The 26,803-nt window shown below is 40.3% G+C and overlaps 1 protein-coding gene across 7 annotated transcripts in view; it reads left to right on the top strand.

Moving 5' to 3' along the window:
* The window catches only part of ARFIP1 (ADP ribosylation factor interacting protein 1), a 137,504-nt gene that overhangs the window by 18,466 nt on the left and 92,235 nt on the right, over positions 1–26,803 (top strand). The window contains exon 2 of one of the 7 annotated variants that reach the window (XM_027513460.1): positions 1,208–1,287. The exons of 5 other annotated variants lie outside the window; for them this stretch is intronic. In XM_027513460.1, the coding sequence (XP_027369261.1) occupies positions 1,210–1,287 (78 nt within the window). In that variant the 5' untranslated portion in view covers positions 1,208–1,209. Of the gene's footprint in view, positions 1–1,207; positions 1,288–14,598; positions 14,702–26,803 lie in introns of those variants that run through there. One more of the 7 variants, XM_027513463.1, reaches the window with a different exon arrangement.

The following is a 26,803-nucleotide window of genomic DNA, read 5'->3' on the forward strand; positions in this document are numbered from 1 at the left end:
TTTTAGTTCCTCTTTACTTTATGCCATGAGTGGGGTCCTCTGCATATATGAGGTTGTTTATATTTCTCCCGGCAATCTTGATTCCAGCTTGTGCTTCATCCAGCCCAGTATTTCACAGGATGTACTCTGCATATAAGTTAAATAAGCAGGGTGACCATATATAGCCTTCTAGGATTCCCAGTTTTGAACTAGTCCATTGTTCCATGTCCAGTTCTAACTGTTACTTCTTGACCTGCAGACAGGTTTCTCAGGAGACAGGTGAGGTGGTCTGGTATTCCCATCTCTTTAAGAATTTTCCACAGTTTGTTGTGATCCATACAGTCAAAGGCTTTAGCGTAGTCCGTGAAGCAGATGTTTTTTTCTGGAATTCTCTTGCTTTCTCTCACTAACGGATGTTGGCAATTGATCTCTGGTTCCTCTGCCTTTTCTAAATCCACCTTGTACGTCTGGAAGTTCTCGGTTCACATACTGCTGAAGCCTAGCTTGAAGGACTTTGAGCATAATCTTGCTGGCATATGAAATGAGTGTGATCGTATGGTAGTTTGAACATTCTTTGGCATTGCCTTTCTTTGAGATTGGAATTAAAAGTGATTTTTTTTCTAGTCGTGTGGACACTGCTGAATTTTAATTCTTTATTTGCTTGGCATTCTCTAATGTTGTTGAACAAGTTAGAAGCAGAAATCGCCTCTTAAAGTTGTACTGAATGAAATCTGATTTTAGTGTTTAATTTTGACAGTGAGCAGTTACATTTGTGACAGTATTAAAGAGCACTGGCCAGGGAACTGGAACATGTCTAAGTTCTAATCTGAAACATTGATTTTATGTGGGCCATAAGTAAATAATATTTTGGCTTCATCTTTTGATATCGTGACATCTTTGGATATCAGTTTTTTCATCTGTCAAATCAAGTGGACACTCTGATCTTTTGACTTGTTTCATATCCATAAGGATTAAATGAAATTATTTTTTAGTCATTGAAGTATGTATTTTTACATTTTGCATAAAAACTTTTCCTAAATTTTTGTTTGTTTTTAGAATCACTTACCTGTTACAATCAATAGATACACATATGATTGTAGATAGTTTTGCAAAACACATTCTGACTGTAAATAAATAATTTATGTTGTGGAATGTAAGAATATCAGTGAAGTGATACAGCTCTCTTAACTAAATTATTTAATGTGTGCTTAACACATTTTACTTTTAGGTATGTCTGACTGCAGCAATGATACTTCAACTCTTGGTACATCTAAACCAGCCACAGAAGAAGTCAAGTCTAGTTCTGAGGTGATTGGGTGATATTTATATTGTTTTTTAAAGTCAACCCATGTCAATCAAGTTTAGACTGTCCAAATTGAGTTAGTTTGTCTAACCATGTGCCGTTCTAAATAAACTCTTCTACACATATAGACACAGGAAAGGCGTGGGAAGAAGAGAGCCATTTCTTCATAATTGTAAGTCAATTACCATTTGCCTTTGGGCATATGAAATTCTACAATATACTTGTCCCATAAAAATGAAATAAAAGTCGAGTCAAACTATAGTTTTAAATTTAAATATGCAGCGAAGTTTCTGTTGAAGTAATAGTAGTAATTGGTTCACATTTGTGCTCATCTGATCCTGTATTGTCTCTAGGTAATTATGCATCAGAATCTAGGTGTAATGTTTAAAAAAAATACTGAGTTCTGGACTTCACCTCAGACTCCCTAAATCTGAGTGTGTAGTGCTAGATCCAGGGCTGTGTATGTTTTTATTGTTGTTAATGTTTTAAATTCTGTAGGTGATTCTGTATCACCTCAAAACCACTGTTCTAGCCCATTAGAATACAGAGATATTAAGAAATTAATCTTACATTGAATTCAAGTAATCAGATATTTCTTTGAACATCTAATCCTAGTAACAGCTCTCAAATTTATAGTGGTTAAAGATTTACAGAGTAGCACTTTCATATTTTTCCACCTTGCCCCTCAGACTGATTTGATATAATCCAATTAGATAAGAAGAACAGCCGTGATTTATTTCCCTCATTTATTTGTTGAACATGTTTTAACTTTCAGAGAGGTAGTAGCTGACGTCGGGTAACGGGCAGGTCTGGAGCATAACATGGGTTCTTCTGACTCCACTTGCAGTGTTAAAAAATCAGTTTGCTGTCTGTGTAGGTGACAATGCTAGCCATAATGTTTCATCATCGTCCCAAGACGTTGAGTCTGTATGACGAGCTTTAATGTAGGATTTAGAGCTAGATAATTTACTTCTCGCTCAAAAGTCAAAGATGAGCTCTGGTTGGCAGAATATATACTATCTGTGAGGGGTTCGGAATTCTTTGTGATTTAAAGTAGTGTGGCTATTTACCATTTGTCAAAGAAGTATTGTAGTTATATTTAGTTCTGAGAACCTAGGGAATTATGTATACCATATTTGTCTTAACTCGTGTTTTTTATTTTTTATGATCAGATCTCTGAATCTGAACTGTTGAGAGATGATGAGAAGTTTGACACCTGTGAACTACAGGGAGCATTGGCAACCCAGCCAATGATGAGGCTTATAATTGTAAAAAAAATTATTCTTTTTGTGGTTTACCACTGTGAGTTTCAGCTACTTGAATGTCACCTGGATAGATACTGAACTAGAAATGTCCTGCTCAGTAGAGAGTTAAACCTGGATGGCAGTGATCTGAAGGAATCCACTGCCAAGTAATTGTTCAGAATTTGTGTGTAAATTCATATTAGGCATTCTCTGTATTTTTAGCCATACCCAGGGATATTGTACTTAAAAGAAAGAAGAAAAAAGAAAAACCAGGTGTGTGAGTATAATCTGAATTTATACCCAAATTTAAAAGGTTTGTATGAGTTTATTACAGTTAACCAAAGTTGGATTTAGGAATATTTTGTGCCTTTGAAATTGCTCATTTATTAGAATTCTACTAACTTAAATTTTTTTTTTAATATCCTTGATGAAAACATTTTAGGGCTCAAATTTGCTTATAAGATTTTTTCTTTTATGTATTATAACTCTGTATTTTGGCCATTAACTCTTAAATTTCTGTACATCAAACTTTTCAGTAATTCAGGATAATCATAGCAGAGCTTGGCACATAAACTGATGGTCAGTTTGATGAATGAATTAATTCTCACTCTACTAGTAAACGATATATGGATACTAGTTTCTTAGAATATGATGACCTGAATTATAGTTTTCATTTCTTTAAAAGCAAAACAAAACAGCAAAAACTGTCAACATTTTGAACTGAGCCAAAAACATCAACCCTGTGACTTAAGGTTCATGTAGGTTCTATATGACATTACTGTGTGGATCACAGCGAACTGTGGAAAACTGGCAACAAAGACCTGGAAGTCTTAACATCGATAATAAGGAAAGAGCTGTGATTTGAGCACAAAGAAATATGAATAAATTTAAGAAACTTAGTAGGGGAAAATTATATAAAGGCAGAAGCAAGGAAGTTGGGAAAACAGGTGTATTTTTGCCAACAACAACAAAAAGGGAAAGCAGAGTAGTTGCATTAGGTATTTATTAGTGTATTTTAGGGTTTTTGCGTTACTTTTCTGTCTGCCCTTTGATATAGTAACAGTAATGCATATACTTAATTATAATACCCAAAAAATAGATATACAAATATTTTCATTCCTTCTTTACATAAGTAACTCAGAGGTCTAAAAGTGAATTTGTTCAGATCCTGCACACAAGCTGCATGTTATTAGGAGAAATTTTAAAATAAGTAAAATAGAGTGTAGAAGAATAATGCCTTTGGAGTGGTTCACATGAAGAATTATAGCAGTTCAGGAAGTGTCAGCCAGGAATATCCGTGAAGGTGGTCTTTAAACTGTCTTACAGTGTGGGGTAGCATTTGAGCATGTGACTGGTGATGGTCACTACCTGGGCAGAGTCATAGAGAAAGGAAACAGACGCATGTATGGGGAAGCATGAGTTGGATTTAATAGAGTATCTGAAGAAGCATAATTGGTGTTAAGAAGATAGTTCAGGTCATGGAAAGATTGTGTCAGGTGGAGTTGGCTTTTATGTTGTAAATACATTGGGGAGGAAGACAGACATGTTAAAAATACATATAACATATAAATAAATTATAGACAACAAAGGTCCATCTAGTCAAAGCTGTGTTTTTTCCAGTAGTCATGTATGGATGTGAGAGTTGGACCATAAAGAAAGCTGAGCGCTGAAGAATTGATGCTCTTGAACTGTGGTATTGGAGAAGACTCTTGCGAGTCCCTTGGACTGCAAGGAGAGCCAACCAGTCAATCCTAAAGGATTAGTCCTGAATATTCACTGGAAGGACTGATGCTGAAGCTGAAACTTTGGCCACCTGATGCGAAGAACTGACTCATTTGAGAAGACCCTGATGCTGGGAAAGACTGAAGGCAGAAGGAGAAGGGGATGACAGAGGATAAGATGGTTGGATGACATCACTGACTCAATGGGCATGAATTCGAGCAAGCTCCAGGAGTTGGTGAAGGACAGGAAAGCCTGGTGTACTGCAGTCCACGGGGTCACAAAGAGTTGGATATGACTGAGCAATTGGACTGAACTGAAATTATAATAAAATCTTTACCGCTATAAAGCAGGATAAGAGGCTAAAGAGTGATGATTGCTAATTTACATGAGTTGGTCAGGAAAGGCCCTTTCTGGGTGAGCAAATACCTCACTGAGTTGAGGGAGGGGCATGTGAAAATCTAGGAGTAAGAACCTTCCAGAAAGAGGAAACAGCAAGAGCAAAAATAAGATTGGTGTGTTTGAGGAAGTGAGGACTCTGGCTGGAACTGAGGGTCAGTGAGAAAAGAGTGGAAGGAAATGCAGTAGCTAGCTGCTAAGATTTGCTTGGCTCAGAAATGAGAATGACTGACAGATGATTAGAAGAGAGGTCTGAAATGCAGGATTCAAGTAGCAAGTGGTTGGAAAATATAAGACAAATAGGTGTTGATACTAGTAGATTAAAATATTTGTTAAGAAAAATGTGAAACATATGAAATAAAAGTGAAGTAGTAAATGAACTCCCATAGACTTGTCAACCAGATTATCATCATTTCAACTTGACCGCATTTGCTTTATCCATTCTTATGTGGGATCATCTCCCTTTTAAAAACCACGGAATTGACAATGACAAGATGGAATAAAGACAAAAAGAAAGAACTTGGCCAAGACAATAACGTTTGTAACCTATTTCAACTCTGTCTGGATACTGGTCTGTTTAGAGAAATGTCATTAGGGTACACCTAGGGCAACCCACTCTGGTGTTCTTGCCTGGAGAATCCCAGGGACGGGGGAGCCTGGTGGGCTGCCGTCCATGGGGTCGCACAGAGTTGGACACGACTGAGCGGCTTAGCAGCAGCAGTGACAAAGTTAGGAGTGACTGTGCTGGAGCTCCAGGGTCTGTCCTGTTGGTCCTTACTAAAATCAGTGCTAGAATTACAGCATCTTTATAGAAGGTTTTTAATTTCTAAGCTATTTCACATTTGATTCTTTTAATAGCTGTATGAGGTACAGGTGAAGTTAAGAATCTTGTTTTATAAAAGAGGAAATTGAGACCTAGGGAAGGACAAGTGACTGCTGTACAGTTATAAAAAGGGCAGAGCCAGTCCTTAAATCTGTGTCTCCTGATAAGTTGATTAGTTCTCTTGAGATCTCATGGGTGGGCTTATTCACCTAATGCTCTTGAACCGTGTTAAATTAACTTTGCCATAAATACACTAACCATGTTTTAAAGGTCATATTTTTACTGATTCAGATGGAAATTTCAGAGACTGAATTATGATTTTAATAGAATTGCTTTCTCTTTCGTAGGCAAAAAAAGAATCTAATTTCATCTGACACAGAAGGCATTTCTGCTTTTTGGTTTTAGAGCAGAATGTGGTCTCTGTTGACATGCATAATTGGTTCACTAAGCACTTGGACCTTCATTGTCTGAAGCCATAACTAGAACAATTACAGTTGAATATTTGTGACTTCCTTTTCTTATTTTCCACACTGCTTACTTTATTCATTGCTGTTTTGTTAAGGTTTGACTGAGATTAAGAAGTGAATCTTTCAAATGAGAAGAAAATATAACTACTTGATAGCAGAACCAAATACCTACTGATCATTAGAATATTTCATGGCACTTTTATAATGAGTTTAAAAGTAGCATTTTAAAGTGGTAGATATAAGAAACCGTTGAAAAGCTTGAAGCTTATTATTGTACTTTATTTTTACCTGCTCAGTGGCAAATTAGATTAAACAACAATGTTAAATATATGTGTTTTAGAAGAAGTAAAGTCTTGTATTGTTCCAGAAGTCTGACTAAGGCTAAGACAAGTTCTTTTATATCCTTTCTAGAAAGTTTCTATCTTGTTTCTAATAAGCATTTTAGAAATTAGGTTTTACTGTTCTTAATGTAATACATTGATAACATCAAGAAACTTATTTCCAGTTACATTATTAAGATAGACTTTTAGTCTTTGGGTGAATTTTTGTTATTGTTGCATCTTTGATTTTCTGTGAAGTGTTTCCATCATCATAAATTGTTGTTGATTTAGTTGCTAAGTTGTGTCCAACTCTTCTCAACCCTATGAACTGTAGCTCCCCCTCAGCCCTATGAACTGTAGCTCCCCGAAGCTCCTCTGACCATGGGATTTCCTAGGCAAGAATACTGTAGTGGGTTGCCATTTCCTTCTCCCGGGAACTTCGCGACGTAGGGATCAAACCCACGTGTCCTGCTTGTCAGGCAGATTCTTGACCTCTGAGCAGCCTGGGAAGCCCTCTTTTATAGTTTTTGCTCTCCTTTTTTTTTTTCCATCGTGTTTGTTTGGTTATTTTGTTTTCTTTGCTGTGTTCCTCACTTGGCACTCTACTTTGGTCTTGTTTGTGGTTTAGTTTTGTTTCTGATTGGCTGACACCATTTTTGGCTTTCTTTGCTCACGGAGTCGCTCTCTTGTGCTTAGTTTTCTGTGGTCTGCTTTGGTTTCGTTTGTGTGCATGTGTTCTTGTGTTTTTGTTTTCTGTTTCATTTTGCTTTTAACGTCTGTCTGCGTTTCATTTTTTGTTCTTTGTTGTTGGTCTATTTTTGGAGGTTTTTTTGTTGTTTTGGGGGAGATTTTTTGTGTGTGTTTGTTTGTTAGCTTGTTTGTTTTAATCCCCTTTATTGCCATAACAAACGGCTTGTGGAATCTTGGTTCCCTGACCAGAACCTGGGCCTGAGTCTCTGGAGGGGACGTCTGAGTCAGGACACTAGACCATCCGAGAACTCCTGACCCCAGGGAGTATTAATCAGTGAGCACTCCCCTGAAGACCCCCACCTGAATCCAAGACCCAGCACCACCCAACTGCCTGCAGCACCCAGCGCTGGACGCCTCACCCGAACAACAAGCAAGACAAGAACATGAACCCAGTCGTCAGCAGGCAGGCGGCCCACAGACACCCCAGAGCATATCACCTCACACAGCCCTGCCTATCAGAGGGAAAAACGCACCTCCTCATCGGTAGTCATAAATGCTGAGTGTCAAAATGTAGGGCCTTTTACAGTGTTAATCTCAAGGCGTATTTTCAGGAGTAGAAAACAAACAGTGTGAGAAAAAATTATGTGAGCTTTTTCTTTTAGTTTTGGTCTTCAGCAGCCACAGAGAAGACTATAGACTCGGGGTTGAATTTATAGGAGGAAGAGTTATTGCACCAACCACAGGCGTGCAGATGCAGTGAGCAGGCAGGCGTTCCGTTGGCCAGGACGGAGACCGTCAGGGGAGGATGGAGTCTGAGCGGTGACTGCAAGTGGGTAGGGGTCAGACTGTCGGCATCTTTCTGTTTTTTGTTGTTGTTGTACTGATTTCTGGCTCTGCTGGGTCTTGGCTGCTGTGAGGGCTTTCTCTGGCTGTGGAGAGCGGGGGCTGCTCTCTAGATGCAGTGCACGAACTCCTTGCTGTGGTGCCTTCTCTTGTTGCGGAGGGTGGGTGTTGATAGTTGAGGCCGGTGGGCTCGGTAATCGTGGCTCGCGGGCTCTGGAACTTGGCCTCAGGAGTGGTGCTGCCCAGGCTTAGCTGTTTCACAGCACGTGGGGCCTTCCCAGATCAGGGACGGAACCCAGGGCCCCTGCATTGGCAGGCAGATTCTTAACCAAGTACTAGGGAAGCCCCATCAGCAGGTTTTTGAGCCATATTATAACATTGGAGAAGGCAGTGGCACCCGACTCCAGTATTCTTGCCTGGAAAATCCCATGGACGGAGGAGCCTGGTGGGCTACAGTCCATGGGGTCGCACAGAGTTGGACATGACTGAGCGACTTCACTTTCACTTTTCACTTTCGTGCATTGGAGAAGGAAATGGCAACCCACTCCAGTGTTCTTGCCTGGAGAATCCCAGGGATGGGGGAGCCTGGTGGGCTGCCGTCTATGGGGTCGCACAGAGTCAGACACGACTGAAGCGACTCAGCAGCAGCAGCAGCATAACTAATGTAGTGTTGAGAAAGTTCGCTGGAGTGATGAATAGTGTTAAGGGCTTCACCAAAGAAGGGCATGGGGGAGTTATTCTCCCCCTGTGCGGTTGGTCTTATGCTATGAAATGCATTGCATTTATGACATTAAAGTTGTATTTTGTTAAAGTACAGTTGATTCACAATGCTGTGTTAGTTTCTGGTGTGCAGCAAAGTGATTCAGTTATATGTATACACACACACACACACACACACACACACATTCTTTTTCATATTTTTTCCCAAAATGGTTTATTGGTGGTAGTGGTTTAGTTGCTAAGTCGTAGCTGACTCTTGCAATCCCATGGACTGTAGCCTGCCAGGCTCCTCCGTCCCTGGGATTCTCCAGGCGAGAATACTGGAGTGGGTTGCCTTCATTACATGATTCTAAATACAGTTCCCTGTCTGATACAGGAGGACTTTGTCATTTATTTTATATATAGTAGTTTGTATCTGCTAATTACAAACTCCTGATTTATCCCTCTCCCAGCCCCTTTCCCCTTCAAGAACCATAAGTTTGTTTTCTGTGTCTGAATTTGTTTATTTTTATGTAAATACATTCATTTGTGTCGTATTTTAGATTCCACATATAAGTGATATCTTATAGTACTTGTTTTTCTCTGATTTACTTCACTCAATATGACAATCTCTAGATCCATCCATGTTGCTGCAAATGGCATTATTTTATTCTTTTTTTCTGGCTGAATAGTATCCCCTGTGTGTGCGTGCGCTTACACACACGTCATCTTTGCCCGTTCATCTGTTGATGGACGTTTAGGCCGTTTCCATGCCTTGGCTTTTGTAAGTAGTGCTGCTGTGAACATTTGGGATGCATGTATCTTTTTGAATTATCGTTTTCTCCAGATATGTGCCCAGGAGTGGGGTTGCTGGATCATATGGCAGTTCTGTTTCTAGTTTTTGAAGTAATCTGTGCTAGTGATACAGAACCCGCCTGCCAGTGCAGGAGACATAAAGCGACGCAGGTTTGATCCTTGGTTAGGAATATCCCCTGGAGGAGGGCATGGCAACCCACTCCAGTATTCTTGCCTGCAGAATCCCATGGACAGAGGAGCCTCTCGGGACAATCCATTGGGTCGCAGAGTCAGACATGACTGAAGCAGCTTAGCATGCACACGCTCATACTGTTCTCCGTAGTGGCTGCACCAGCGTACAGTCTGCCAGCAGTGTAGGAGGCTTCTCTTTGCTTTATGCCCTCTCCAGCACTTGTTTGTCTACTTTTCGGTGATGGCCATTCTGACTGGTGTGAGGTGTAGTTTTGATTTGCATTTCTCTAGTAATTAGCAATGTTTAGCATCTTTTCATGGAGAAGGAAATGGCAGCCCACTCCAGTGTTCTTGCCTGGAGAATCCCAGGGACAGGGGAGCCTGGTGGGCTGCCATCTCTGGGGTCACACAGAGTCGGACACGACTGGAGCGACTTAGCAGCAGTAGCAGCATCTTTTCATGTGCATGTTAGCCATCTGTATGTCTTCTTTGGAAATATGTCTACTTAAGTGTCTCCCCATTTTTTGATTGGGTTGGTTGGTTGGTTGGTTATTGAGTTGTATGAGCTATTTGTATAGTTTGGAGATTAAGCCCTTATCAGTCACATCATTTGCCAATATTTTCTCCCAGTTCATAGGTTGTCTTTTCCTTTTGTTTGTGGTTTCTTTTGCTGTGTGAAAGCTTTTGATTAGGTCCCATTTGTTTCTTTTTGCTTTTGTTTCTTTTGCCTTGGGAGACTGACCTAAAAAATCATCTGTACAATTTATGGCAGAAAATGTTTTGCCTGTGTTTTCTTCTAGGAGTGTCATGGTGTCGTGTTTTATATTTTAAGTCTTTAAGCCAGGGGTCGCAGCTTCCAGACTGAAGACCAGTAGTACCTCTTGTCAGGTCAGTGTCCTTAGACTAGAGATAAAGTGCACGATGAATGTAATGTGCTTGAATCACCCCCAAGCCATCCCCCTCAGCCTGGGCCATGGAGAAACTGTCTTCCATGAAGTTAGTCCCTGGTTCCAAAAAGGTTGGCGACCACTGCTTTAAGCCATTTTGAGTTTATTTTTGTGTATGGTGTGAGGGTGTGTTTTAACTTCATTGATTTACATGAGGCTGTCCAGCTGTCCCAGTACCATTTGCTGAAGAGACTGTCTTTTCCCTGTTGTGTATTTTTGCCTCCTTTGTTAAAGATTAATTGACTGTAGGTGTATGGGTTTGTTTCTGGGCTCTTAGTTCTGTTCCATTGATCCATGTATCTGTTTCCCCCCCACCCCAATCCCACACTGTTTTGATTATTGTGACTTTGTGGTGTTGTCTGAAGTCTGGAAAGGTTATGCCTCCAGCTTTGTTTTTTTCCTTAGGATTGCTCTGGCAATTCTGGTTCAATATAATTTTAGGATTATTTGTTCTACTTCTCTGAAAGATGTCGTAGGTAATTTGATAAAGTGAGTATGTATTAGACCAATAAGTTCTGCTATTATAAGAAGCAGTATGTAGCATCAGGCTATTTACAGGGTTTTTCAGCCTTAAGACATATTTTGCTATAAGGTTTTTATTGTGGGACATTATCCTGTGCATTGTAGGACCTTTAGCAACATTCCTGCCCTGTATCTTCAAGATGCCAGTAGCACGCCATCCCCAGCTATAACATTCAGAAATGTCTTTAGAGGGGGGGATGGGTACTAAAATTGACCCCAGTTAATAACTATGGAGTTATCAGGATCAGTAATAACATCCATATTTTCTGGCAGCTGATGCTGTTTGCAATAGCAGGCTTAGTCCGTGTCTTGAAGCTCCTTGATTCCCAGACATCCTAGTTCAGTTCTGCAGCCTCCCACAGCCAGGAGTAGCAGGTCCTAGATGCAGCTGTCTCTGGGGCTCTGGTATTAGCAAAAGGCAGCACTAAGGGTGTGATTGGAAGCTGATGCTTCAGTCTTGAATTGTTGAAAGTGAAGGGTCAGATTAAGACAAATGCTACTCTAACTGTGTAGGACGATACAGAAATAGAGAGAACAGCAGTACAAGTGGTCAGCATCAAGGAAACAGTACGTTTGACTCATAAATGTCTGAAAGCATATATATTGGCATGACCCATTGGCATATATATTGGCTGGCATGACATTGATGTGTTTCACTTGCCTTTGAGAGACTCTGTGATGTTGAGGCTAAAAATAAGGCCTCTCAAAGCCAATGTGCCAGATTTGAATCCCATTTCATCACTTGGTAGCTGCATGTCATTGAGAGATTTCTTAATCTGTCTTCTTACCTGTAAAACAGATATAATAATGGTACCTAAGTTTGAGAGTTTTGTGGGTTTTGAAGGAGATAATGCACATTGAGCAATTAGAATTAAATCGGTTAATATGTGAAAAGCACATAGAACAGTAGCTGACACACAGTCAGTACTCACTGTTTTCATTGTAGGGCTCCATTTGCAAGAGGATACATTATTTAAATTATTTTAATCCTTTAATGGACCTAGTCCTCAGTTTTCTTATCTGTTAAATTGGGAAAATCTTATCCCCCTCATGGGCTTCCCTTGTGGCTCAGAGAGTAAAGAATCCGCCTGCAATGCAGGAGACCTGGGTTCAATCCCTGGGTCAGGAAGACCTCCTGGAGAAGGAAATGGCTACTGACTCCAGTGTTCTTGCCTGTAGAACAGAGGCCTAGAGGACTGCAGTCCACGGGGTCACAGAGTCGGTCACGACTGAGCAACTAACATTAACTCCTCACAGGGCAGTTGTAAACGTTAAAGGAAATATTTCAGGTAATAAGCTTGTTAGCGTGGCACCTGGCGTATATTGATAGAAGGCAGTTAATAAAGGTCAGCATTCAGTTATTACTGGCAAATTAAGGAACCATGAAGCTATCAAACAGGTTTCATAGGTAATTCATTCACTAGCATTCTGAAAGGTTTCTAGAGCATTTCATAGTTATTATTGTTACTCAAAAGCACTCACAAAGATATCGTAAGACTTTTTTCCATTTATCCACTTCCTGTAATTCAGCTTTCAGTGTCTTATGTTGCAAGCAGATGAAACCAATTCCAGGTCACTTACATAGAAAAGACATTCACTAAGAGGATCTGAGGTAACTTACAAGGAAGTTGGAAACCAGAATCCAGGTTCCCTATTGGGGAGTATGCCCCAGATCCCGGTTCAGCACGGTTTCAGTGCGGGCACTGTGCTGCCGGGGCTTGGCAGCTGGCACTGCCAGGACTCTGGGTACTGGCTGTGGTAACTGGCGCTGCCCCCATGTAGTGGCAGCTTGGTCCCACCGCGGTTACTGCTGCCCTCAGTGAGTTTTTATCACTCCTCTTGTTGTCACTAGTTTCTGATCTCAGGTCTGGGCTGAGTGCCTTCATAGAACCTAGGTTGCGTGGCAGCTCCCCCAGAGCTTGGGAAACAAACAATAATAATGTAACTTATGTAGAGCTTATTATATGCCAGACACTCTTCTAAATACTTTATATTTCATTTTATCCTTACAACAACTAAGGTAGGTACTAATACCATTTTACTGATGAGGAAAGAGAATTTTAGGAACTTTGAGACTTTTAGGAAGTTTACGTAATATGTGGAGGAGCTAGGGATTAAACTCAAGTAATCTGGCTGCAAATATTTGCTTTTGATTATCAGGTATTTTGAGCTTTTATATAATAAGAAGCAGGTTCTGCCTTTCCCCAGCCTTATGTAGAGGCCTTCCCCAATATTAGAAGGGGACTGTGACGGGGGAGCCAGAAGAATGAGATATAGACTCAGTACTTGGCTAAAGTCTGACTTGGCAAACCAGTTATTGCCTCTGTTGCTGTTTTAAAAGCTCCAGGATGAGGGACACTGAATCTGAGGATCAGAGGGATTTTTTTTTTTTAATGCTCTGCCATTTTTTATTCACTTAGAGGAGAATACTTGTAAGGTTTCAGACTCTGGATCAAATAGGGAATACGTGTCTATAAATAACACTTAGGATTGTGTGACGTTTTTATAGTGAGAGAGTATTGGCCTAGTTTATTTTTGTCATGAAGACCAGTTTTGGAAAATTGGTAAACTTTATTTGCTGCTGGGTCATAGAGCTGCAAGTCAGTCCTTGCTCGTAGGTGGGCACTGTATTCAGGACCATGCGCCTGCCACCACCAGACTGGTGTGGGCTCCCTAGGGGTAGATTTGGGGCTTTCAGGAAAAGCAGATCCTCTGCCATTAGAGGTGGTAGAATGGAATTTCACCCTGTAAAAAGCTGACTTTATTGAGGTAAATTTTGCATATGATAAAACGTGTTCATTTAAAATGTACAGTTGGATGAATTTTGCCAAGTATATACATTTGGGAAACCATAACCTCAGTGAAGACGCAGACAAAGCTGCTTGTGCACTTTTGCAGTCGGCTGGCCTGTGTCTACCCTGCTCCTCAGGCGAGAGCTGGTCTGTCGTGATAAATTGGTTTTGTGTGCTCTGTGCGTGTGCTCAGTTGTTCAGTCATGTCCGACTCTTTGTGACTCTGTGGACTGTAGCCCTCCAGGCTCCGCTATCCATGGGATTTTCCAGGCAAAAATACTGGAGTGGGTTGCCTTTTCCTTCTCTAGGGGATCTTCCCAGCCCCAAGATTGAACCCCCATCTCTTGTATCTCCTACGCTGGCAGGTGGATTCTTTACCACTGGGCCACCGGGGAAGCCCTTCTTCATCTACAAAAATGAGAATTTTGTGTTCTACAGTTCTGGTATGTATTCTTTTTGTGTCTGGATTTTTGGCTCAGAATATTGAGATTAAACAACAGTTATTGTATACATCAGTAATTCACTCCTTTTTATTGCTGAGGAATATTCCATTATAAGTATAAACTATAATTTGTTTATCCATTAACCTGTTGATGGACATTTTTTCTTCTCATTTTGGGCTCTTATAAGTAAGCCTGCTATGAATATACGTATACAAGTCTCTGTGGGACGTTTGTTTTTATTTTTCTGGTAAATGCTTAGGTGTAGAATGACTGAGTCATATGATCAAGTGTATGTTTAATTTCATAAGAAATTGCTAAGTGAAGTGGTTTTTTTACATTTCCTCCAGCAGTGTATTGGAGAAGGAAATGGCAACCCACTCCAGTATTCTTGCCTGGAGAATCCTATGGACAGAGGAGCTCGGCAGACTGCAGTCCATGGGGTCGTAAGGAGTCGGACACAGCTTAGCAACTAAACCACCAGCAGAGTATGCAAGTTCCGGTTACTACTCTCTAACCAGTACTTGGTATTGTCAGCCTTTTTGAACTTCAGCTGTTGTATTGGGTGTATGCTTGTGTCTTCTTATGGTTTTAAATTGCATTTCCTTGATGATTAGTGATGTTAAACATCTTCCATGCACTTACCATTTATTTGTTTTCTTTAGTGAGGTGCCTTTTAAAGTTTTGTCCATGTTTTATTTGGGTTGTTTGTCTTATTGAATTTTATTTATTAAAATAAGACATATATATATATATATATTTTTTTTTTTTTAAATGTGGCTTCCCTTATGGCTCAGTGGTAAAGACTCTGCCTGCCAATGCAGGAGACTCAGGTTCAATCCCTGGGTCGGGAAGATCTCCTGAACAAGGAAATGGCAACCCACTCCAGTAGTCTTGCCTGGGAAATCCCGTGAACAGAGGAGCCTGGTGGGCTACAGGCCATGGGGTCGCAAAAGAATCCAACATGACTGAGCAACTAAACAACAGTTTATTTTGAAGAGCAGTTGTTTGTCAGATACATATCTTACATCTGTTTTCTCCAAGTCTGTAGCTCGTCTTTTCATCTTTTAAATGGTGTCATTTTGAAAAGAAATTTTTAATTTTGATGAAGTCCAAATTATCAGTGTTTCTCTTATTGTTTATGTTTTCCATTTCCTAAGAAAATATTTGCCTACTCCAAAGCCATTGTGATAAACTCATCAAAGGCACTCTTCATTTCTGTTATAAGTGATTTTTATCTCTAGCATTTCTTCTTGGTTCTTTCTTAGTATTTCTACATCTCTGTTTATGTCGTCCAGCTGTTCATGCATGCTGTCTGCTTTATCCATTACAGCCATCTCAGCCACCAGGAAGCCCGTATTACTCATAGTTGTTTTAAATTCCTGGTCTGCTAATTCCAACATCCGTGCCATTTCTGATTGTGATGTTTGCTTTGTGACTTCAGGTTGTGTTTTTTGCCTTTTGTAGACCTTATAATTTTTACTTGTTAATCAGACATGATGTATCAGGTGAAAGGACCTGCTGTAAATGTGGGCATAAAGTGTAGGAGGAGGGGAGCGTTGTATATCCTGTGACTAGGTGTCAGTCTTTCAGGGAGCCTGTGCCTCTGGACTGTGATGTTCTCGAGTGTTTCTCAGTTTTTCTCTCCTCTCCTCAGGTGGCACAGGATAGCTGGAATGTGCTGGCTGTGGCCGTTTCCCAAGCAGGCTAGGCTCTGGTTTCTCCTGAGGGTAAGCCTTGTTAAGAATAGGGTTCTTAGGGACCTCCCTGGTGGTGCCGTGGATAAGAATTCTCCTGCCTGTGCATGGGACTTGGGTTCAGTCCCCGGTGGGAAGATTGCACATGCTGTGTGGAGCAGCTCAGCCGGTGAGCCACACTGCTGAAGCCACATGCCCTAGAGCCTGTGTTCCAGAAGAGAGAAGCCAAGAATGGACTGCTTAGTGTATTTCACAGTGGTTCCAGTTCTCACCACTTGCTGGGAGGATGAGGGAGTTTTTCTGTGATATTTACTGGGGTAACCTGGTCCCACTCTTGAAAGCCACACTAAATATTGTGGGTCCTTGCTTTTGACTGGGTTCCTCTGGAGTCTTTAACTCTCAAGAGTTGTCCACGATGAGCCTCCAGCAACTCATTGATTACAGCTCAGATTTTCCTACCACAGCATTGGTTACTGAGGTGGTTTCCACCGGTTTTTGTCCTTGTAAGCCATGACTCTTTGCATTTGCCTCTCTCCAGTTTTGGGAGTAACAGTGTGCCCTGTGTCCTCCCCTCTTTTATGAATCCGAGAAGACTTATTGCTTTTTTAGTGTGTTCAGCGTACTTGTTAGAATGAGATGGTGATTTCCAAGCTCCTTACATGCAGAAATGAAAGCAGAAGTCCCCACCCCAAGATAACTACATGCCTACCATCATCATACCTTATTGGTTTTCTTTTTGAATCGAATTATATAGTAGATACTCTTTGGGTCTGGCTTCGGTGGCTCAACATGGTCTGTAAGAATTTTTTGTTTTTAATAGCAGTAGTTCTAGTTTATTGCTGTGTAGTGTTGTGTTCCATTGTTTGATTATACTAGTTTCTTTATCTATTCTACTGTTGATGGACATTTGAGTTTCCAGTTTTAAGCTATATTATGGATAAAGCTGCTGTGAATAGTCTCGTACTTGTTTTATGATGGACAGATGCACTATATTTCATGGGTATGTTTCCTAGGAGTAGAATTTCTGGGTTGTAGAATAGGCATATGTTTAATAGTATTGCCAGAAAGTTTTCAAGTGATTTTACCACATTTTGCTTGCACCAGCAATGTATGAGAACCCACATACTTGATAACACTTAATTTTGTCAGTCTTTCTACATTTGGCCATTCTAATGGGTGTTAGTAGTATTCTGATCTGTGGTCTTAATCTGAATGACAAATTTAAATGAAAGACAGGGCGGTCCCGGTGACTCAGATGGTTAAGAATCCACCTGAAATGTGGAAGACCCGGGTTCTTTTCCTGCTTCAGAAAGACCCCCTGGAGAAAGGAATTGCTACCCACTCCAGTATTTTTGCATGGAGAATTCCATGGACAGAGGGGCCTGGTGGGCTACAGTCCACGGAGTCCCAAAGAGTCAGACACAAATGATTGTGGATCTTTCCTAATACTGAAATTCTGTGTTTGCTTAGAGTCTAGGGCATGCTTACAGCAGTAGTTCTCCTTAGCTACACTTTAGAATCCCCTGGGGAGCTTTTAAAACTTGAAGTTCCCCAGGTGATTCTAGGATGCAGAGAGTGTTGAAAGCGTTCTGAATGAAACATTCTGTGCCTCTCGGGACTTTGCTGTGCCCTTCGGTGAGTGACATGTTTGTCTTTCTCGTTGCCCAGCCAAAAATTGGGTAGGGAGCAGGGAGAAGGCCTGGGTTACCCTACATTTCTCCCCTACTCTTGATCCCCCACAATCTAGTCACTCTGTAAGGCTCTTATTTTACTTCCTAAAGAATTCTCAAAAAAGAATTCACCTTTTTCAATTCCCACAGCCTTAATTTAGATCTTTATTATTTCTTACTCACACTGTAAAATGCTTCCTAAATGGTTTTTCTACTTCTAGTCTTTCCTTCTTTCCCTTCAGTCGAACTTCCTTCAGGCTGTTCACTAAAATAAATTGATCAGATTTTTCTACTTCTTTCTTCATATCTCTTTTAGAAGTTCACAGTTCTTGGTCTAGCATTTATAAAGTCCATCATGATAGTCTCCTATATACTTTATTAGCCTCCTTGTCATTTTTATTTTTAAAACCTAATTTTGATAAAGTTTCATACAGAAAAATTAAACTCTTTACCCAGATTCACCATTGTTTTGTCCCATTTACTTTAACATTTTCTCTTTAAATGCAGAGTTTCTTCTCTTTTGAACCATTTGAGAGTGGTTTGCAGACATTATGTCCATTTGTTCCTAAGAACAAGGACTTTATCTTATATAATCTAAGTACTTTTATCAAAATCAGAAAATTATTAAGGAAATTGACATAGTACTATTATTTAATCCACAGTTCCAATATATCCTTTACAGCTATTTTTTTCCTGTTTTGTGATCCAGTCTATAATATATGTTGTATCTAGCTGTCTTTTCTCTTGTCTTCTTTTATCTGCAACAGTTCATCTACTTTTTCATGAACTTAAGCTTTATCAAGTATAGGAGCCAGGTTTTCTACTATCTATCATCTGTTTCCATGATTTTTGGTCTTTATTATTTCCTTCCTACATCTTACTTTTAGTTTAATTTGCTCATTTTCTGTTTTCTTAAGATGCAATCTTAGATTGTTGGTTTAAGATCTTCTATTCAGATGTAAGCATTTAAAGCTATAGATTGCTTCCTTAGGTGCATCCCGCAAATACCGCTGTGGTGCATTTTCATTTTTCTTTGTTTTTTTTCCCCTTCCCCTGCATTTTCATTTTCATTTAGTTAAAAAATATTTTCTTTCTCTTGTGATTTCTTTGTTTTCATATTAATGTTTTAGATATGTTGTTTCGTTTCCAAATTTGGGGGAGGTCCCTGCATATCTTGTGTGAGTTGATTGTAATTAAATTTCTCTGTGGTCATAGAACATTCTTTATATGGTTTCAGTCTTTTAAAATTTATTGAGTTATGTTTTATGGCCTAAAATATGATCTGTTTTGCTGAACACAGCATGTTCATATGAAAATAATATATATTCTGCCATTATTGTTTCCTATTCTGTAAGTATCAGAGTGGTTGATGGTGTTCAGATCTTCTGTGTTTATGCTGGTTTCCTTTGTCTACTTCTGTCAGTTGCTATAAGAGTGATGGTAAAATCTCCAACTATGTGGAGTTCTGTTTCTGCTTTTAATTCTGTCGTTTGTTTCATTTATTTTGAAGCTCTCTTATTGCAACCAACAGAACACATTTGTGATTGTTTTGTATTCCTAAGGAATTGATCATTTTATCATTATGAAATATCAGAGCGATACTACCCTCTTTATCTCTGGTAATACTTTTTAAAAAACTATTTTATCAGATATTATTAATAATAAAACTGTGCCAACTTTCTTTGGAGAAGGCAATGGCAACCCACTCCAGTTCTCTTGCCTGGAAAATCCCATGGGCAGAGGAGCCTTCTGGGCTGCAGTCCATGGGGTTGTGAATTAGTCGGACACGACTGAGCAACTTCCTTTCACTTTTCACTTTCATGCATTGGAGAAGGAAATGGCAACCTGCTCCAGTGTTCTTGCCTGGAGAATCCCAGGGATGGGGGAGCCTGGTGGGCTGCCGTCTGTGGGGTCGCACAGAGTCGGACATGACTGAAGCGACTTAGCAGCAGCAGCCAACTTTCTTATGCCTACTCTTTGTATGGTGTATCTTTGTTCATCTATTTATTTTCAATCTGTAATATTTATGCCTTTGTCTTTAAAGTGCATCTCTTGTAGACAGAATATAGTAGGGTCATTAAAAATATGTATATACACACATATATTCAGGGACTTCCCGGTGGTCCAGCGATTAGAGCTCTGTGCTTTCACTGCCCGCGGTCTGGGTTCAGTCTTGGTCAGGGAACTAAGATCCTGCGAGCCACATGACAGGGCTTGCGGTAATGATTATAGTGCATATATTAAACTTTTCATATTTCACTTATAACTAATAATGTACTGCTTTTCTCTTAAAACAGAAATTTCGTAACCTTTTAGGTCTGTGTTTCCCTTTTGTTGTTGTTCACTCCGTAAGTCATGTGACCCCATGGACTGCAGCACGCCAGGCTTCCCTGTCCCTCACCATCTCCCAAAGTTTGCCCAAGTTCATTTCCATTGAATCGATGCCATCCAACCATCTTATCCTCTGTTGCCCTCTTCTCCTTCTGCCTTCAATCTTTCCCAACATCAGGGTCTTTTCCAATGAGTTAGTATTTCCCTTACCTCCCTTCTTGTTCTTTGATATACTTGTTTTATATATGTTACATCTGTATACATTTTAAACCACAGAAATGATATTATCAACATTTGCTTTAAGCAGTTATATGGTTTATAAAGAAATTGAGATGAATCGGTAAAAACAAAATGGTTTTTGCATTTACCCAGGTAATTACCATTTCATTTCTTTCTCATTCTTTTCCGAACATTCATTTTTTTCTGTCTGGTTTTATTTCCCTTCAGCAGGAGAATTTCGTTTAGCATTTTGCATAGTTCAGGTCTGCTGGTGATGAATTCTCTTAGTTTTATTTGAAAATACCCTTAGTACCCTCTGTAATTCCTAATATTTTCCCTGGATATAGAGTTCTAAGTGGACAGCGTTCTTTTTACCAGTGTTCTGCTCTCTTCTGGCATTTACAGTTTTTGATGAGAAATCAGCCATTTGTTGGAACTTTGTTTCTGATAGTAATATTTTTTTTCTCTTGCTGCCTTTGAGGTTACCTCTTTATCTTTAAATAGTTTGACTGTGATGTACTTGGTGTTTATTCTGCATGTTGTTCATTAAATATGTTGCATCTATAAATTTTTGTCTTTCATCAGATTTGGAAAAAATTGGGCCATTTGTTCTCCAAATACTTTTTCTGTATCCTTTTCTTCTAGCATTTTACTTACACATAAGTTGGAATATTTAATACTGTCTTATGGTTCCATGAAGCTTTTCTTTTAGTCTTTGTTTTTGCTCTACTCTCTACCTTGGATAATTTATATTTATTTAATTTTGTTTTACTTACTGTTTTGTATTTCATCTTCATTTGGCTAGGTCCATCTAGTGATTTTTTTCTTTGAAAAATTATGGTTTTCAATTCTATAATAGAATCCATTTGCTTCATTTTTACTGTGCTGAGAGAATTCTTATTTTTTTCACTGAGACTTTTGATTCACTGAAAATGTTTCACTTATTTGCAGTCACTGTAGCTTCGTTTGAATCTGTATCATTTCCAATCTCTGCTTCATATCAGAGCCAGACTAAATTATTTTTCTAAAAAAAAAATAATAATAAATAATTTTTCTTTTCTCCTGGGAATCCTGTGCCTTTTTCTTGGTTCATTACATATCTGGTAATTTGGGGTTGTATCCTGAACATTTTGAACATTGAGATGCAAAGATTGGAGATTGTTTTATTCTTTTCCAGTGAGTGTTACTTCCTTTGTCTCGGTTGCTAATTTTCTTGGCTGGGCTTGCATTACAGACTCAGTTTCTTGTCTGTGCAGGTACATTGAGGGGTTAGAGATCCCCTTTCTGGACCTTTCTTTTTCAGTATTACCCCCTTCCTTTTACTTTTGTCAGCTTAACTTTTCCCCAGCTGAAAAGGACTAGTTTTCCACTGGATGCCCTGACAGCTACTGGGTGCACAGCATGGATAGGATTTAGTTTTTGTCTACAAGCCAAAGAGATGGAACCTTCCTCGCATAGCTCCCTGTCTCCCCTTCTCCAAGCGAGCATGCACTTTCCACTAGCTTCTCTTTGCTCTCCAGTGCCTTCAAATAATTGCTTTTTAAATTGTGTTCAGCTTTTGCAGTTGTTTTCTGTGCAGGGTTGGGGAGGTTTAGTATAGTTCCAGAAACAAAAACCTGCCTTCTTTTTTACCTGTTCTTGGAAGCCGCCTGTTGTGGGTTTTCCTCCTACCCTGCTTGCCGTCCCTTGTAAGTTTCCTTTGCTAGTTCCTCCCCTGTCCAAATATTGAAGTGTCCTAGCGCTCAGTCTGCAGAGCTCTCCTGTCTGCATTGACTTTCCAGATAGAAAGTCAAGCCAGATCTGTGCATGTGTGTTCAGTCCTCAGCTGTGTCCGACTCTGTGACCATATGGACTGTAGCCCGCCAGGTTCCTCTGTCTGTGGGATTCTTCAGGCAAGAACACTGGAGTGGGTTGCCATTTCCTCCTTCAAGGGATCTTCCCAACTCAGGGATCAAACCCATGTCTCCTGTGGCTCCTGCATGATTCTTTACCATGAGCCACGTGGGGGTCCTGAATCCATGCCTGGTTATTTATGTATCTTCTTTGGCTGCTTTGGTCTACAGCATCAGAGTTGACAGCAAAGTTGAGTAGTTGTATAGGCTCACAAAAGCCTATAGTGTTTGCCATTTGCCCCTTTATAGAAAATGCTCACTGACCCCTGATCTAGGTAATCTTATGTAGTCCAGAAATTTAAATGCCGTCTACAACACCAGTGACTTATAAATTTCTTATCCCCAGCTTCAAGCTTGCTTCTGGACTTCAAGCTCATATACCCAAAAGCCTAGTACCCTTATCTGTACAAACCTTAATATATCCTGATCTAAACTCTAGCTGTTTTTTCTGTCTTGTGCTCCACCCTGAGTCTTGCCTAGTTGTGTTAACAGCAATTCCACTTTAACAGCTGCTCAGGCCAGAAACCTTTGTAGTTGTCCTTGACCTCTGTTTTTCCCATCTCTCACATCTGTCTGTAAGGAATTCCAGTTTCTACCTTCAGAATATGTCTAGAATCTAACCACCTCTTACCTCCTCAGCCACTGTCACCCCACTCCCAAGCTACCATTATCTCTTGCCTAGATTATCCCATACGATTATTCTCCCTGCTTCTGCCTTTTGCTCACTTATAGTTTAGTGCATCACAGCAGGAAAAGAGTGATCCTTAAATGTAAGTCAGATCATTTCACTCTAAAGTTCAAACCCTCTGGTGGCTTCCATTGCACCAAGAATAAACTCCGGAATTCTCGCCAGTGCCTTTGCCGCCTGCATGTTCCTGCTGCCTCTCACGTGTTCCTGCTGCCTCGCTGACGTTTCTTCTGTTCTCCCTGGCCCGCAAACTGTCTCCTGCTCCTGGAGAAGCTGGGCCTGTCCCCACCTCCCATCTCTGTGTTTACTGTTTCCTCGGCCTGGGGCTCTGCACTCCCTCACTCGACTGTGTCTTACAGAAAGATGATGCCTCTTTTAAGTTTTTCCCTGACCACTTTGTTTAAAACAGCACATTCACGAACAAATATGTTTATGTACATGCCCATTAGCATTTAGGACTGCATAATGTGTGTATTTATTTGTTTGTTTTCCCCAGCTAGGATATAAACTCTTTGAGGGTAGGAAGTTTTCTCTGTTTGGTTCACCACTCTGTCCTAAGTATCTGACATCCTGCCCAGCGCATCAGAGAGCTCAATAAATCAGTTGAATCAATGAATGTATGAATGAACAATCACCATTCTAGCTAAATTGCTTTACTTGGGTTTCTGGAATATATTAGATTCTATTCTGCTCCTCTTATTCTTTCTATTTAGAATCTCTCCTTTACTGCGTCCCCATCTGTCATTCTACAAGATTCACCTTAAGTATCCACCTCTGATTAAGTTTTCCCTCTGAGTGCTTACCGTATTAAGTGCTTCCCTCAGGTGCTCACAACACTGTATTGTAATTACTTTTTGCCAGTACTTCTAGTTCTTAGAAGCCTAAGGTCAGAGTTCTGTTTCTGTTTTATCCCATGCATATTGCATAGAAGATAGCAAGTACCTGGTGAATCACCAGGTGTTATTAGGAGGGAGAAAGTAAGAGCATATCTTAGAAGTTTTGGAAGAGTGGTAACTATTTAGATAGCAAAATCTTAGTCTTTCTGGTTGGATTAGAGATCAGGTGTCTAGTTAGTATCTGTGGTGGTTTAGTCACTCAGTCGTATCTGACTCTTACAACCCCATGGACTATAGCCTGCCAGGCTCCTCTGTCCATGGGATTCTCCAGGCAAGAATACTGGAGTGGGTTGCCATTTCCTTCTCCAGGGGATCTTCCCCACCCAGGGATCGAACCCAGGCCTCCTGCATTGCAGGCAGATTCTTTACCAACTGAGCTATGAGGTTAGTATCTGTGTATCTCTTATTTGCAAGAAGTAGAGACTTAACTCCAGTAGCCTTAGATAATCTGGATATATTGTAAGGATGCAGTAGCAGTGAAGAAAATAGGGATCTCAAAAGTATCCAAGATGCTCAGACCCTTCCATGGAAAAGGGAAAGTCTCTTTAATAAATGGTGCTGGGAAAACTGGATATCAACAGGCAAGGTGGACCCTGTCTTATACCACACACAAAGTCAGCCCCAAAATGTATCAGAGACCTAAGAGTAAGACCTGTAACTGTAAAACTGAGAAGAAATGCTTATGGTAGTAAATTTGGCACAGATTTCCTGAACATGACATCAAAAGCACTAGCAACAAAAGCAAAAATAGACAAATTGAACTACATCTAAACTAAAACCTTCTTTATAGGAAATAATTTTTATATATCAAAATGTCTATACACAATCAACAGAGTAAAAAGGTAGCCTACAGAATTGAGAGAAAATTTACAAATTACACATCTTTTGAGGTTAATATCCAGAATATGTAAAAAACTCCTAGAAGTCAACAAGTAAAACACAAATAACCCAATTAAAATATGGACTAAAGACTTGAATAGACATTTCTTCAAAGATGATACATAAATCGCCAACAAACAAATGGAAAAGTGTTCAACATCACTAATCATTCAGTTTAGTCGCTCAGTCATGTCCAACTCTTTGTGACCCCATGAACCGCAGCATGCCAGGCCTCCCTGTCCATCACCAACTCCCAGAGTCCACCCAAACCCATGTCCATTGAGTCGGTGATGCCATCCAACCATCTCATCCTCTGTCGTCCCCTTCTCCTCCTGCCCTCAATCTTTCCCAGCATTGGGGTCTTTTCAAATGAGTCAGCTCTTCGCATCAGGTGGCCAAAGTATTGGAGTTGCAGCTTCAACATCAGTCCTACCAATAAACACCCAGGACTGATCTCCTTTAGGATGGACTGGTTGGATCTCCTTGCAGTCCAAGGGACTCTCAAGAGTCTTCTCCAACACCACAGTTCAGAAGCATCAATTCTTCAACGCTCAACTTTCTTCACAGTCCAACTCTCACATCCATACATGACTACTGGAAAAACCATAGCCTTGACTAGATGGACCTTTGTTGGCAAAGTAATGTCTCTGCTTTTTAATATGCTCTCTGCTGCTGCTAAGTCGCTTCAGTCGTGTGCAACTCTGTGCAACCCCATAGACGGCAGCCCACCAGGCTCCCCTATCCCTGGGATTCTCCAGGCAAGAACACTGGAGTGGGTTGCCATTTCTGTCTAGATTGGTCATAACTTTCCTTCCAAGAAGTAAGCATCTTTTAATTTCATGGCTGCAGTCACCATCTGCAGTGATTTTGGAGCCCAGAAAAATAAAGTCAGCCACTGCTTCCACCATCTCCCCATCTATTCTCCATGAAGTGATGGGACCGGATGCCGTGATCTTCGTTTTCTGAATGTTGAGCTTTAAGCCAGCTCTTTCACTCTCCACTTTGACTTTCATCAAGAGGCTTTTTATTTCCTCTTCACTTTCTGCCATAAGGGTGGTGTCATCTGCATATCTGAGGTTATTGATATTTCTCCCGGCAATCTTGATTCCAGCTTGTGTTTCTTCCAGTCCAGCATTTCTCATGATGTACTCTGCATATAAGTTAAATAAGCAGGGTGACAATATACAGCCTTGACGAACTCCTTTTCCTATTTGGAACCAGTCTGTTGTTCCATGTCCAATTCTAACTGTTGCTTCCTGACCTGCATACAGATTTCTCAAGAGGCAGGTCAGGTGGTCTGGTATTGCCATCTCTTTCAGAATTTTCCATAGTTTATTGTGATCCACACAGTCAAAGGCTTTGGCATAGTCAATAAAGCAGAAATAGATGGAACTCTCTTGCTTTTTCTGGAACGCTCTTGCTTTTCCATGATCCGGCGGCTGTTGGCAATATGATCTCTGGTTCCTCTGCCTTTTCTAAAACAAGCTTGAACATCTAATCATTAGGGAAATACAAATCAGAACCACAATGAGGTATCTCCTCACACTTGTTAGGATGGTTACTATTTTAAAAATGTAAATAACAATTATTGGTGAGGATGTGAAGAAACTAGAGCCTTTATGCATTGTTGGTAAGAATATAAAATAGCGAAATCGTTGATAGAAAATAATATAGTGTTTCCTAAAAAAATTAAAGATAAACTTGTTACCAGAAGAGTTTGGGGTCTGGCTGCTTGCCACTGAAAAGCCAATAAACAGGCTAGGTTGGTGAAAAGGAAAGTTTGCTTTAATTCAGATGCTGGCAACTGGCTGGGAGGATGGACATCTGTCCAAAGGCTGACTCCCCCCTACTGGCAATCAGTGGGGCGAGAGCTTTTATAGACAGAAGTGAGGGGAGGGGGACTACGTGCAGAAGCAACGCAGTCATCTCTGGCACTCATCCTCAAATTGGTCATCAGTGGTCTGACCAGTGTCATCTTGATTGTTTTAGGTACAGTTACTCTTCAGTTCCAAGGTCCATTTGTTCTCATTTCTTTGAGGCCATTTCTCAGAATTGTGGCAGCTTACGTGATGAGTACAGTCTGGTCATCATATAGCTAGCTTCTTTCACCGGGGATTTCAGTATCTATAAGACAGCTCACATGGTATGGCTCAGGATATCATCTATAGTCCTTGAGAAGGAACGAAGAGTCCTGGACTGTGCTTAATGACTCCATTATTATTATTTTTCTCCTTTGACTGTTTTCCTTTGTTTCTGCATTTCTCGTTTCTCTGATTAAGCTTATTCTTCAACTGAAGTTTTCCACAGACAAAGTCAGGCAAAGGACGTGGGACAGCGGGGGCAAGGACCATAGGGTC

Source organism: Bos indicus x Bos taurus, chromosome 17, assembly GCF_003369695.1.
Source record: "Bos indicus x Bos taurus breed Angus x Brahman F1 hybrid chromosome 17, Bos_hybrid_MaternalHap_v2.0, whole genome shotgun sequence".
NCBI lineage: Eukaryota > Metazoa > Chordata > Mammalia > Artiodactyla > Bovidae > Bos > Bos indicus x Bos taurus.